General features: G+C 41.7%; 1 protein-coding gene across 1 annotated transcript in view; it reads right to left on the bottom strand.

Annotated features, from left to right (window-relative positions):
• Positions 1–1,145: 1,145 nt before the first annotated feature.
• Positions 1,146–15,392, bottom strand: part of LOC146810891 (rho GTPase-activating protein 24-like) — a 220,790-nt gene continuing 206,543 nt past the window's right edge. Inside the window, exon 8 of the mRNA XM_085614458.1 lies at positions 1,146–1,571. Coding sequence (XP_085470584.1) covers positions 1,334–1,571 — 238 coding nt within the window. The 3' untranslated portion in view covers positions 1,146–1,333. The remainder of the gene's footprint in view (positions 1,572–15,392) is intronic.

The following is a 15,392-nucleotide window of genomic DNA, read 5'->3' on the forward strand; positions in this document are numbered from 1 at the left end:
TCAGAATGGAAGTCAGACTACAGTTACAATAAGGATAATTGCTAACAGATGCACGTCTCTGTAAACAGGGGCCATCACACACTACACAGTGTGATGGCCAAACTAAATACTAAGAAAAATTGCGAGAAGGAGAGAGGGGAGGGACTTTTACAACCCAACACCAATATAAAGGCTACTATTTTGATTCGCACAGCCAACAGCCAATAGAATGCAGTTAATGTTTTAATACACATAGAATACAATACAACATGTCTTGCAGACAACGCAAGCGCTGTCTAGGCTTGACCTAAAAAGAAACAAAAATGATGTGCATTTGCACGGGGAGTTTCCATTTCCCCCTTGCGGAGTTTTCTGCCACATAGAGTTCCGTAAAGAGGGAATGTATTCCCAATAAGAACATCTCATGATTTCACAAGGACTCCACATGGACTTCTGTGCTTGGCGCAGCTTTCCATGTGGACTCCTTGAGGAGTTTGTGAATTCCAAAAAGTAGGAAGTCTACGCTCGGATGTAAATGTAAATGTCCAAGAGCAGAATTCCTACTTTTATGTTAAGAGGCCCCATTAAATTCTAGAGCTAGTCCCAGGAGTACTGCTCACAAATGACTGACGTGGTTTGCAGCTGGTGAGAGAGGCAGCTGCAGAACAGGAGGGGTCGCCGATAATGGACTGGTGCTAACGGTGAGAGGATACTGCAGTGTGGTGGAGCAGCTGCTACTAATAAAGTACTTCCGCCTGTGAAAGGCGAATGCTCACAAAGGTTGTTTCCATGAGGCGTAATGGCAAGAGCTGCCGACTTTGGTGCTGGGGAACCAGGTTCGAGTCTCGGCGTCAGCTCAACATCCTGTGATTCTGGGAAAATCAAGTAATCTCCCCAGGCCTACCAAAAACGAATGTGTCCTTGTGTAATGTTACTGTTGCTCATGTAGAGCAGCTCCAATACATTTATCTGGTCAAGCTCGCCCTATATAAAAAGATTGCACAAAAAAAAAATACTGAGAAGTTGCCGAAGTTAAAGAACTGCTAAATGCTTATTCGAGACTGCTGCTGTTGATGAAGGCCTGCCTCTACTAACACAAATATTTCTAATTTGTAATGACTATTGTATCCGTAATATATACTTATTGAAACATCGACTACAGTAGGTATTGTTTATAATCACTTTTTTATTTCTTTATTCAAGTTCTGAATTGCAGCATATTAAATTCACACTTCTGATTCACAAATCAAATATTCCTACAGCATACAAAAAATATTTTTTTTTACATTTCAGCTTGATTCTGTTGCCTGCGACCATGCTCATTTCTTATAACTTTAAAGAACAAAGCATTCAATCAAAAATTGTTGACAATGCGGGCAGTCTTCTTCACTTCACTGGTCAGATCTCCAAAGGTGTCAAAGAACTGCTCCATCTCTCGCTGCAGCATCTCGTTCCTCCTCTCAGCGTCTCTTCGCGCCCTCTCCGCGTTCCTCATTTTAATTTCTCCGATATCATAACACTTCCTTTGCAGGTCCAGATGAGAGTGCAGCTCTTTGATTTCTGACTCCAGCTTGGTGTTCTGCTGCTCTAGGCTGTTGGGAAATGCAAAGGCATGCATGGTAAGTAGGGCTTATCTTTGGCACTGGTAATTTAACTCTTTCTAAAATTGTAGAAACATTACTTTTTATGTTTACAAGTACATAGCTGTGGCTTTGAGAATTAATTCTTGATCAGAGAACTTGTGCGTTGCACATTAATGGAGAGCGGTTGTTTACTATGATGTGAAATGTGGGGAATGTTCTGGAATGCTTACGTTAAGAATGTTCATATATAATTTAAGAAAAGTATAATTCATCTGTGTTCTCTTACTGAACTGCATTGTATATAGTAATGTTTTTATCTAACTAGATATTGCATTTCTTTTTCATACACAAGTTCTCTGCTAAAGCCACAAAATTAAGATAAAACACTGCTAATTAATTATGTGTACGCTGATTCAGTTTGGGCTAGCACAGTACAAGTTTCGTTTTTTGTACTTCTTGTGGGTCGCACAAATTTGTTTGCATGTATGTTGCATTCTAGATTTAGTTAGAAAATATTTTTAGCATTGACTGAAGGATGCTAATTTAAGGTGTTGCTATACTTACAAGTGTATATTTTAAAATTAAAATAAAAAGGATTAGTGTCAATAATGTAACCTGCTCAATGTTTATATGCAGATTCACAGCCTATTGCGAAGCATTAGAAGAGCAACCGTTATGAGTGCATAATAATGGCCTTTGCAAATGAATTTGGATGTGCAGCTGCAGGTTACCCTACTTTAGAATAGAAAAATAGCAGTGGGGTGCTTTTTGCCAATTGACCAGACAATATTCGCTGTCATTCTCAGAGGCCCATAATTCCAGATGTGGCTGGTATCAGCCTAATTGGAAAGGACGAGGTCTGTGGAGTTATCACGGATCTCCCAATGTTTCCCCAAAGATTTGTGAAACTTCAGGGGAGAATGATGAATTGCCAGGAAATTTGACTTGGAATTACCAATTTCCCCAGTAATTGCGCATTGATCAAGGGAGTTTCAAGGTTCATACTGAATTCACAATTAATTCCACTCCCCCGGTTAAGGGGACCTCCAAGCCCCCTCCCACGATGTGAGCATATTTCCTATGAGTTTGCGTCATCCACGACAAGCTGTGTGTCTAAATATCAAAATTATATTTCACTTACGCTGAACGAACATGTATGATGTACACTTTTGATGGAGCAAGGATTCAAGAAAAACTAAACTTGCTCGGAGCAATCCTCGTTAACATTTACTAACTGTTGAGACTGTGAATGGAATGAAATTAATATGCACTAGACACCAATATGGGGAGAATAGCTTTACGCATGCTTAAATTATTGTGAAATAAAATCTCAACGCGACTAAAACTTGCTTTAATGTGTGGGAATGCATTGCGCATGTGCGAACTAGAAATGCGTAGTAATAAAGTGACTAACTCGCTTTGAGAGGGAAAAACTCTCATGCATGCGCAAGAAGGACTAACACATGGTCTTGAGGAACCACATGCCTGGCATCTGCTTTCTTGAATTTAAAAGAAGGCTGCTATTGTTAATGCTTTTGCTCAGAAAAATAACAATAACATGGGATAGAGTAGAAGTGGGTGGTGAACAGTGAGGATCATATGTTCAAGAAAATAACAACTGTTTTTGATTCTTTTATCAATAGTGTGCATTTGGGCCTGATACAATCATGTCAATAAGAAAATGGCATCTGGATGATGAACGAGTCGGCCATGCCTAGTGAACCATGATTGTGACACGATGACCGAAGAATTGAACAGCGGCCAGATGCCAAGGACAGGCGACGTGGGAAAGTGGTGCTATGTATCTCTCGACTATGAAGACTGTATTAAGATGTTAATAAATATTGTAACAATACATGTATAAGAATTAAAGTTTTGAATGAGCTACAGGGGAAAGGGTTTGCAAAACAATAAGAAAGTTGATAAAAATGAATATGTCAGCATGGTATGATGAAACTTCCTTTGCCTTGACCAATGTATATGCAGCATTTCACTGAAATTTGCAACTTTAGAGGGTGGGACATGTTGAATTAAAGACTATAAATAGAGTAACTTAGGATAAAGCTTGATAGATACAGAACAACAGTGATGATGAATATGATGATGCGGAACAATTGAGGTGCAGAAGGAGTTGATGCAGAGAGAGGCGAGAGCTGCTAGAAGAAGAAGAAGAGAGAGAGCAGACTGGGAGGATTCAGATCCAAATGACAGCCTGATTAGATTATAAGATTCCAGAAGAACATCGAGGAGGGAGAGAATGTAAGAGAGGGAAGCGCCCCGGTGCGTCGGGTTCTAGAAAGAAGTTTAGTAAGCATTTGTCCTGTCCTGTCCTGTTCCTGTCCTATAGTCTTTGTCTCCTGATTCTTACTCAGGGGACCTCCAACAGTCCTTTGGCCAGAGGGTTGGTTTTCCAGATTTCATAATTAGGTAACCATTAGTTTGTCTTGAATTTGCATATTTCTTTGCAAATTTAATTTATCTTGAACCTGCTGTATCTACAACTATCCACTCTTTGCATTTTTTGCCGAATGGGTTTGTGTTAATGATTGTTTGCAAAATGAAATTTTCTCTCCTATGCAAAGAATTAAGGAGTTTGCACTGTGAACTTGTATCTGTGAGCGTTCAATTTATGACTGAAAATTTAGATAAAACTTATGAACCTTACCCAGAGTCTGTGGTTATTTCACTAAGATCTATGACTAGTTAGATAGCTGTTAATATCACCATCAACTAACTCAACTAATGGTCCATCGACCAGAGGAAAGAATGTTGATCAGTGAAAGATTTGTTAGTTACAAAATGTGGTTATAAATTGTTTGAGATTACAGAAAGCTAACTAATCAGAACTGAGTGAATTATAAAACGTGACAAAAACAAACCCCAGTGGATCTGCCAGGGAATGTGGATGAAATATTTGGGTTAAATGTATATGGGCCCGTTGAATAGTTGTCTGTAAAGTGTTCATCCTTGGGATTTCCGCTGGATCAGTTTTTCTGGTAGCAGAGTTATGGTTATTATTGATTAGATTGGTGATTATTGCTTTTTCATTATTGATTACTGATTATTATCTATATGTTTAACTTGAAGAGTTAGTGTCGCGTTCTACGTTGTCGGGAAGTACAGGTACAGAGCTAACTGGGAATCCCGGAAATGGAATTTAGAAGAGTGTGGTAAGGAAATCATACTGCAGAAGGTTACTCGTCTGTTGTCATAATACCTCAAAGCTACAGAGGGCTGTAGGTGTTATATTAGGGAATATATTGTATAAAAGTAGAGAGTGAATGATAGCGAAGGGTCCACCTGAAAAACTCTGGCCTTACACGAAGGAGGAGTATCCCTAGAGGAGTAAAAGGTCCTCCCCGAGCTTAAGTGAAGGGTAAACAGTGGTTTTTACTTGTAGCGTAGGGAAGTATTTTTCCTGTTGAAGCGAGTGAAGAAACTATCTTTGGTTTAGCAGAGCACACAGAGTAGCGCTGTTTTACGTTGTTACTAAAAGAAATTTGATAAAGAAAAGTTAAGAAATATTGTCGTATTACCTTGTAAAGAGAGGGTCAGTAGCAGGAGTCATACTGACGTCACAAAGAGCCGCACTGGTATTGGTTAAAACAGTGGGCATGTAACAAGAGCAGATTGTAAAGGGAGGGTCAGTAGTAAGAGTAAACACTGACATCACAAACTGCTGCGCTGGCATTGGTGAGACCAGTGGGTATGTGCTGGGTATGTGCTAAGCTCTGATTGGACAGTAGACAAGAGTCACACTAGAATAGGTTGTGAGGGAAGATGCGTAGTGAGCTCTAATTGGATTGTTGGTGTGAGTCGCGCTGGTATAGGACAGCTTTTAGCAAATAGAATACGCGAGAATACGGAAAAGTTTCTGAATTTTGCCTGTTGAATTAAATAGTCACAGGAGGTGGGAAAAATTAAGTTGATTAATAAAATTAAAAATGTCTTTATAAAGGATAAGCATACCCTGATTCTGGGTGGCTTTTGGACCGGCACCACCATATTTTTTCAATATGGTGCGGTCTAGTTGTTGCATGCTGGGCACTTTAAAACGGGACGCTGAGCGAGCGCGCCAGACCCCGTAATTGAGTAAACATTTCATGTCCACGCTGAACTCGCTGCTAACTTTGCGTATTTTGCACATGACCTGAAACTTTTTAACAATTTTACCCATTTTCTAATCAGCTTTGTTGTTTGAATTTGAAGTGTGTTGAAACTGGGAATTGATTGGAGAGGGAGGGGGAATCGAATCCTGATTCTGGGTGGCTTTTGGACGGACAAACCCATTTTTTTTCAAGACGGTGCGGTCTAGTTGTTGCACGCTGGGCACTTTAAAACGGGACGCGGGCATGTGCGCAGCGAGCGCGCCGCTGGCACGCCAAAGGCAAACCTAAGGCAAGCCCGTCTGCGCCCGTCAGCGACCCGGAGGGGGCCGGAAATGCTGCCGGTTTACCTCCAGAGCAGCCTAACTTGATCAGGTATGGTAGAGATTGCCATCTTGACATCGTTAGATGTATGAACTGCAAGCCACACCTCCATATGCAGTTGAGTAATGCTCCTCTTGTGTGTAAATACTGCAACTGGGTAACTTCCCCCAATCCTGGAGAATGCTATGTAAAACCAAACACCGGTACACATAGAATTCAGCAGGGTGGTGCAGGTAACTACCTGAAGGCTTTCCTACTGAATACACGCTCAGTAAAAAAACATGAGCTTCAACTCTATGAACTGTTAGCTGACTCTACCCCCGATTTGCTGTTTCTAACTGAAACATGGCTAACTGATGCCTCCAACCCCACCATTGCTAGTGCAATTTCCCCGGGCTATCAGATCCTAAGGAAGGATTGTCCCACGGGGAGAGGAGGTGGTGTGGCCTTAATCTTTAGGAGCTCCCTCAGCTGTGTTTCTTTACAGATCATGGGGATAGAGGGGGCAGAGAGCTTGGGCTTCCTTCTGAACGTTTCGGCCCATCAGTCAATCGCGGAGGTAGTAATCTTCCGCCCTCAAGGGCCGGCGGGGACGTTTTGGAGTCTATTAGCCACGCTATTTCTCCCATAGCTGCCAAATACAGTCACTGCCTGGTCCTTGGTGATTTGAATATCCATATGGATAACCCCTTGGAACCTGAGCCTATGAGGTTGCGTGAATCCCTCGACATACTTAATTTAACCCCGTATGTCTGTCTTCCCACCCATGAAAAAGTACACAAGCTGGACCAGATCTTCTCATCGAATCGGATTGAAATAGATGCCCCCCTCGCTTTAACCTGGTTGGACCACTGTTTGATAGGTTTTAAAGTATGTAGGGAGCCAGACAAGCCCCAACCACAGGGTAAAACCTGCGCTAGCAGTAGTTTTAGTCCCTTCCATTTGATCTCGCCAGAGGCGATGTAGTGCGCTCTGAGTCGCTTCCCTATTCCCCTCAGTGGCATTCTCGAGAAGGATGTGCACTCCCTAGAGCATTGGCTACAACTCCGGGCCCTTGAACTTGCCCCCTCCACCTCGAGGGCAGCTAAATTAAACAGAGTTTCTGCCCCTTGGTTTACGGAAGCCCTAAGGAAAAGTAAAACTGCATGCAAACACCTTGAAAGAGTGTGGTGGAGGAATTACAGACCCACTGACAAATCCATTTATAAACAGGCATTGAAAGACCATTATAGGAAAGTCCGCGAGGGAAAGAAACTCTTCTTCTCCACAAAAATCGATCAGGTGGGCAATAAAAGCAGAGAACTTTTTAATATTGTAAAAAGTTTCTCCCCTCCCACGGCAATTGGTTGCCCGTTTGTTCCCACGAGCGACTGGGCCAGTCATATGGCCTGTTTCTTCTATGATAAAATTAAAAACATCTAGGACTCTTTCGAAGTTCAGCCGCCAGTGCTTGAGGCAGCAATTGGTCCGCCCCCTGAAGCTTGTTGTAATACTGATTTCTCCCTCATGAAGTTTCCTGCTATTACTTTGAAGCAATCCCTGGCACTCATACAATCTCTCATGTTCGGCTCACCATCTGATCCATGTCCAGCAAAAGTACTGTCTTCTATTGCAGAGGTGATTAACCCTGTAGTAAACTTGATTTTGAACACCGCCCTTAGGCAGGGGCACATGCCGCAAACCTGGAAACACGCCAAAATTGTCCCGCTCCTAAAGAAACCCACGGCAGACCCTGAGGTCGCCAGTAACTACAGGCCTATATCCCTCCTGCTTTTCTTCTCCAAGTTCTTGGAGAAATATGTCAATGCAGTCACCACAAATTACATGGAGGCCAACCATCTTCTGCACCCGAGCCAGTCGGGCTTCAGAGCTAATTTCAGCATGGAAACGGACCTGCTAGAAGTTGCTAAAAACAATAAACAATAAAAGCCACGCTGGATAGAGGAGGCAAAGCGGTTTTGGTGTTGTTGGACCTTTCCGCGGCCTTTGATACCGTGCCCCACAATAGATTACTGCATATACTTAAGGAGGGCGGTATCGGAGGCACGGTATTGAGATGGTCCACCTCCTTTTTAAATAACCATTCACAAACGATCTGGTCTCTGCCTTTCACCGCCCCAATCCCTCCCATGAATGTTGGTGTTCCACAGGGCTCAATTTTGAGTCCAACATTGTTCAACTTGTATATGGCCCCTCTTGCTTTTCTCGCCGAGAAACACGTGCCAAAATAGTGTTGTATGCGGACGACACTGAATTGTTGTTCACGTACGAGAAGGGTGCCGAGTTTAAAGGCAATGTGATCAACACTTGCCTCTCCGAGGTATTCTCTTGGCTTAGGCAAAACCAACTGAAGTGTAACTCTGAAAAGTCAGAGATTATTTTCTTTGACTCACGTCTGGGTGAAGCATGGCATACTTGGTGGCCGCAGGACATGTCTCCCCCCTCGTCTTCAGTTACCACCGTGAAAAATCAGATGGTCAAATTGGATGCTGCTCTCTCTATGAAGGCTCAAGTCCAATCGGTGGCAGGGGCCTGTTTTTGGGTGATGAGAATGCTGAGGAACTTTCTCCCCCTGCTCCCAGTCTCTTACAGGAAAACAGTGGTCCAGGCCCTGGTGGTTTCGAGACTGGACTATGTAAACTCCCTGTACTTGGGCCTCCCCGGTTACCTACTTGGCCGATTGCAGGTGATCCAGAATGTGGTGACCTGGGACATCTTTTTGACAGGACCCAGGACTCACATCTTCTGTCTTCCCTACATTGGCTTCTGGTGCGGAAAAGAATCCATTTCAAAGCGTTAGTCTTGGTCTTCAAAGGTTTTCATAATATTGGAGCCCCCTACCTTAGAGAAAGATTTCAACCCTATATACCTCAACGTACCTTGAGGTCCTCTGCTCAGCTCCTGACCTCTACTCTGAAGGTCCTGCTCTCCCGGGTAGGGGGAAGATCCTTTCAAGTGGTGGCCTCTCGGCTATGGAATAGCCTACCTCTCTCTCTTAGAAAGGCACCGGACCTCCTTACTTTCAGGAGGAAACTCAAAACATGGCTTTTCCAACATTAGGACCTGACCGATTTCTGCTGTAGGGTGATGTTCTGTTTGCTGTTATGTTGTCTTTTTCTTCTAGCGTGGGGACACTCTTGGGAGTAGCTGCGCGCTTTATAAATACCATATAACATAACATAACATACAGTAACTAGGGAGGGAATTCTTATGCCACCTCTTAATACGCCTGCTTCTTTTATGATGATGGAACGAGGATATCATACTTGTGTATGGTTGGAAAATTGGGTAGAGTACACGAAAGGTGATGGTGTTTTAGCGTTTCCAGAAAAGGGTACGTTCAATGTAAGGATTCTACAGAATTTGAGAAATCAGATGAATTCATTAGAACCAAATCTTAGATTAACACAGTATGAAGCTTTAGAGGAGTGGGAAGAGGATTCTTGCCTAGATACCCATTTAATACTAGAGGAGATCAGATGAAAAGATGGAGAAGAGCTGTGGTAACTGAAGGCTTATATCCAGTTTTGATGGCTGAAGATCAAGTAGGGAGTAAATGTAAAGAAAAAACAAAACACATAGGTGCGACAGGAATGGGGTGTGAGGAATCTGATGATGATTTACTAGAGGATATTTTAGTTAAAAGGCCTCCGCCTTATTAAGAAAATGCTAGAGATATCACTCCAAGTGTGCCAATGTTGGGAACTCCATTAGTTCCACAGGTTTTATATGATCCAACAGTTACCAGAAAATTACAAGAGAAGGAAAGGAATGTATTGGACAAGACAAAAGAAGAAATAATTAAGAAAATAAATCAGTTAGGCTTGAATGCTGAAGCATTAACAGTACCAATAACAATTGGTCCTGTTATTCCATTGTATGGTGATAAACGAGATACCCCAAAACTTCAGACAGTGGCAGTCCAACGGAATAATGCCTGAAAAGAGGTAGTGACGTTAGATGATCAAGCTAGTAAGAGTGATTTGAATGTTTCATTGTTAGATCTCCCAAATTTTGAGACAGTGACTGAAACCCCAAAGTGAATTATACCCGTAGATACAAGAAGGAAAACACCAATTATCACTCCAGTTGTAGGAAATTCTAATGGGTTTTCACCCGAAGACCTAGAGGAGTGGGCAAAAGGATTAGAAAAGAGAAACACAGAACCACAAAATGTAGATGTAAGCAAGTTGAAAGTGAATTTGGAAAAGATGATTATTGGGACTATAAGGTCAGATAGACTAGGTTCATATGGAGATGATGAATTGCTGTTTTTGTGCAAAAGTATAGCATGGAGAGCGTAAAATCTACATGAGAAGATAGTCGAGGTGGCTGCAGAATACTGAATAGATGTAGAAAAGTCAAAAATATTTCTGAAACCATATCGATCAGAATTTACTGAAAAGGATCTGGAAAGTTTGAATGCATCAGGAAGGAGATTACAGATAAAAGAATGAATATATATCCTGAAGAAATGGGGAGATGTAGATCGATGGAGAGGTAGATGGACAAGAAAAAGAGATGAAGCAGCTACAAAGGAAAGATCTGCATTTACATTAAAAGAAACAGATCAGGCCAAAAGAATGTGTCCAATGAGAGAAGTTCCTGGTGATGGATATGTTCATGTTCCTTGGACTAGACAGGATATTTTGTCTTTTACGAATGATTTTCCCATATTAAGAGGAAAACCGGTTGAATAGTATAAGCAAGTAGAAAGGTTTGTAAAAGTCTCAAAGGTTTTGTTAAAGACTTGGATGGCCTGTTTGACGTAGTGGTGCCAACTGATTTGTGGACCGAATGTAAGATTACTGTTGATTGGCCAGCTGAAGAGTATCCAAGGGATGCAAGGACAGGTGCACCTTCAGAAGAGGTGATGAAAAAGTATCACCAGGTGACTACTTTCTTAAAAAGTAAAATTCCTCCGAAAGAGACAGATTGGGTTAAGATAGATTGAACACCTCAAGAGCCAAAAGAGTCAGTGTATGCGTATTACGAAAGGATATTACAGGTGTTTAAGCAGTATAGTGGATTTGAAAATATTGGTGATAAGGATATGGGACATTTTGTGTATAGGTTTGTGTATGGATTAAGATCAGAAATTAGTCAGATGATTCAGCAGCATATGCTTTGTTGGCAGAGCAAGCCCAAAGACGATATCCTAAAGTATGCGAAGTATTGTAGTGATGATATTGATGCAAAACATAGAAAGCTGAAAGAGAAAATGACTTGGGCACAAGTGAAATTGGCAGAGCAACAAGAGGTAAATCCTGGTTCTCAAAATGAAAAACAGACAAATGGTCAAAATCAGGGTAATCAACAATCGAATGAAAATAAGGGAAAAGGACGAATGGATAGAGAAGAAGCGAGAAAGAAATATCCCTGTCACACGTGCGGAAAGCTTGGATATTGGAAGAATGAGTGTAGAAATGTTCAACAGAATAATGGAGTAAATCAAATCTTAAATCCACAGATGCAGACTGAGGTGGTTGTGAACCAGCAGCAACAGCAGCAGGTAGTTACTCCTCAATTTCAGGTGCCACAAGCCCCTTTGCCAAACCATGTGAACGCCCAGGTGCAGAGACACAGTGCAATCACCGGATTTCAAGGAGAAAAAGGTAGGAATACAGAAACAGTTCGGTAATATTGGATGCAAAGTAATGAGAGTGATTCATACACGTCTCAATGACGGTGCCTGAGGGGGGAGATGGAGTGGGTGCTTGGCGCATCCTTGGCGGTAGATCAGTCAGGTCCATTTGTTGATGGAAAAGTGGAAGGTAATGACATCACTTTCCTAGTGGATACTGGTGCTACCCGTTCTACTGTGAGAGCAGGAGAAGTTCCAAACTTACCCCTCTCGGGAGAAACTATCCAAGTTGTAGGAGTCTCAAAAAGGCACATAAGAACTCCAGTCACAAAACCAATAGAAGTGAATATCGGGAATTTCAGAAACATGCATAACTTTGTGGTATGTGATTCAAGTCCGGTAAATCTGCTGGGGAGGGATTTGCTGTGCAAAGCAAAATGAATTGCACCATTTACTGTTCGCCTGATGGTATTGCCTTTCAAACGCCTGATGAGGCTGTTGCTTTCAAAATGATGCTAGCAAAGCAAGGGACAGAAGTAGATGAGATGTTTTCATTGCTTACCGAAAACACTTTGCCTGAGGAGCTGAAAGACACAGTGAAATCAGATGTATGGGATTTTACATGAAAAGAAATTGGTTTAATAGTGAATGTAGACCCAATTAAAATCATGGTGAAGGAGGGTGCGATTTATTCGAACACACCCCCAATACAAAATGAGTCCCTAGTTGCTCCAGTGATTGATCAAATGACTGAACAAGGCATTTTAAAAGAAATAATGAGCAGTCCATGTAACTCGCCAATCATGGGGATTAAGAAGCCTAGTAGCAAGTATAGAATAGTGCAAGATTTGAGGAAGATTAACAAGATAGTAGTACCATGTTGTCCAATAGTACCAAATCCAGCAGTGATCTTGTATCAGATACCTTGGGATGCACATTGGTACACAATGATTGATTTGTGCCAAGCATTCTTTTCGATTCCTTTACATCCGGATAGTCAATATCTTTTTACATTTCGGTTTGGAGACTGTGTTTTGGCATGGTGCCGACTTCCTCAAGGGTACACAGAGAGCCTTTCGATTTTTAATCAGATTTTGAAAAAGTGTTTGGAGACATTAGTCATGCCAGGAAACTCGGTTTTGGTTCAGTACATTGATAACCTATTGGTGGCATCAAAGACACGAGAAGCCTGTGTCACTGACACAATTGCTTTACTGAACCATCTGGCAGAAGGAGTACATAAGGTGTCGCCAGAAAAATTACAATTTTGCCAACAAGCAGTTTAATATCTGGGTCATAAGATAGGAAGAGGAGTCAGAAAAGTAACACCAGAAAGAATAAAAGTGATTCGACAAATGAATTTGCCTGAAACTAAGAAAGAAATGCGAATGTTTTTGGGAGCGATTGGATATTGTCGTCAGTGGATCAGTGGATTTTCATTCCTTGGGAAGCCTTTGATAAGATTGACCCGAAAGGAAATGAGAGATCTGATTGAATGGGATGATGAAAGTGCAGAAGCATTTGTGAAATTGAGAAAATGTTTGTGTCAAGCACCAGCATTGGGAATGCCAGACTATACGAAAGAATATACTTTGTTCTGTTGTGAAAGGGAAGGATGTGCACTTTCAGTGTTAACTCAGAGGCATGGATTGTCACGACGTCCAGTGGCGTACTTTTCTGCCACTTTAGATCCAGTGGCTGCAGCATTGCCTGGCTGCTTAAAACCAGTAGCTGCTACTTGTGTGAGTCTAGAACAGAGTGAATCAATTGTGATGGGACATTCTTTAAAAGTATATGTGCCACATTCAGTCGAGATCCTTTTAACAAGGACTCGTACTCAGCATTTGACCCCTAGTCGTTTGACCAAGTATGAAAGGATAATTTTGGGTGCTGAGAATGTAAGTGTGATGAGATGCACTACAGTAAATCCGGCAACATTGATGCCTGATCCATATTGTGAAGAAGTGAAAGAGGAAGCTGATCATGATTGTTTGGATGTGACAGAAATGTTTACAAAACTCAGACCTGACATCCTTGACGTACAATTAGAAGAATCAGATTATGTAATGTTTGCAGATGGATCAGAGGATTTTGCCTAACGGCTAGGGCGGTCGACCTCGAATCTGGGGAACTAATGTGTCCTCATGTAACGCAACAGGTGCTATGTGAAGCGCTTTGATACCCGATACCTTCGCGTCAAGTTCGCGCTATATAAAACTCTGTAAAATAAAATAAAAAAAGGAGAATGGACAATTGAGTTCTGCCTATGCTGTATGTACAGTGTCCGCTATCCTGGAAGCATCCTGTTTAAGAGGAGTCAAGTCTGCCCAAATTGCTGAATTATTCACTTTGACAAAAGCATGCAAAATAGGGAGGAGATTGAGAGTAACCATATTTACGGATAGTCAATATGGTTTGGGGGTTGTGCATGACTTCTGCCAATTATGGATACAAAGAAGATTTCTGACTTCTTCAGGTTCCCCTATCAGGAATAGTAAAAAATGTCAAAGAACTATTGGAAGCATTACATTTGCCAAAAGAAATTGCAGTGGTCAAATGTGTTGCACATAAGTCAGGAAATGATTATGTGACACAGGGCAATAGATATGCTGACTAAGTTGAACAATTTTGTGCCCAAAACACAATGTCTTTGAATAGAGGGTTGGAAAAAGAAGTTACCAATTGCCATCTAATGTTCTTTTCTGCTTTTGAAACATGGGATGAGGTCAGACAGTTGCAGGATGAGGCAGATAGACATGAAAAAGAACTCTGGATTAAATCAGGTTGTACAAGAAAAGCACATGACAAAATATGGGTGTGTCCAGATGGTAGACCAATAATGCCAGATATTCTGTTATCAATAATGGCAAGGGTATATCATGGAGCTACACACATTGGAAGGGATGCTATAATTAGACACTTCAGGCAGACATGGTACAATCCCAAATTCAGGGTAATTGCAGAGAATCTTTGCCAAAGATGCTTGACATGCCAACAGCAAAATCCAGGTAGAAAAACAGTTGTCAGTTGGGGAAAAATTGGAGAGGCAGAAGGACTATTCACCCGACTGCAAATTGACTTCATAGAATTGCCACTGTGCAATGGCTTGAAGTATGTCCTTGTCATTGTATGTCTATTTTCTTGATGGGTAGAAGCCTATCCCACAAGAAAGAATGACAGACTTACAGTTGCTAAACTACTGTTGAGAGAACTTATCCCTAGGTTCGGATTTCCAGTCACTTTGGAATCAGATAGAGGACCTCATTTTAACAATGAGATAATTCGATTGATTTGTACAGCTTTCAAGGTTGAATAGAAATTACACTGTGCCTATCGACCAGAAGCCTCTGGAGTGGTTGAGCAGCTAAATGGCACAATAAAATCTAGGCTAGGAAAGGTGTGTGCATCCACAACACTAAAATGGCCTGATGCTTTGCCCCTTGTATTAATGAGTCTTAGAAGCATTCCAGACAGAAGAACAGGACTAAGTCCACATGAGATTCTCATGGGAAGAGCAATGAGACAAGCATTTGTGCCTGGAAACAAACTGATGAATATAACTGATGATTTAGTGTTGGGCTATTGTAAAGGACTAGCTGATCTGGTGCGTTCTGTGTCTCATCAGGTTGAAGAAGACGCAACCACAACACAGCTGAATCAAGCTCATGATTTGTGTCCAGGGGATTGGGTCATAGTAAAGAAACAGGCGAGGAAGCCGTGTTTGGAACCCAGATGGAAAGGACCTCATCAGGTTATACTGGTAACAACGACAGCAGTGAAGTGTGTTGGCTTACTAAATTGGATCCATGCCAGTCA

Source organism: Triturus cristatus, chromosome 7 (assembly GCF_964204655.1).
Source record: "Triturus cristatus chromosome 7, aTriCri1.1, whole genome shotgun sequence".
Lineage (NCBI taxonomy): Eukaryota > Metazoa > Chordata > Amphibia > Caudata > Salamandridae > Triturus > Triturus cristatus.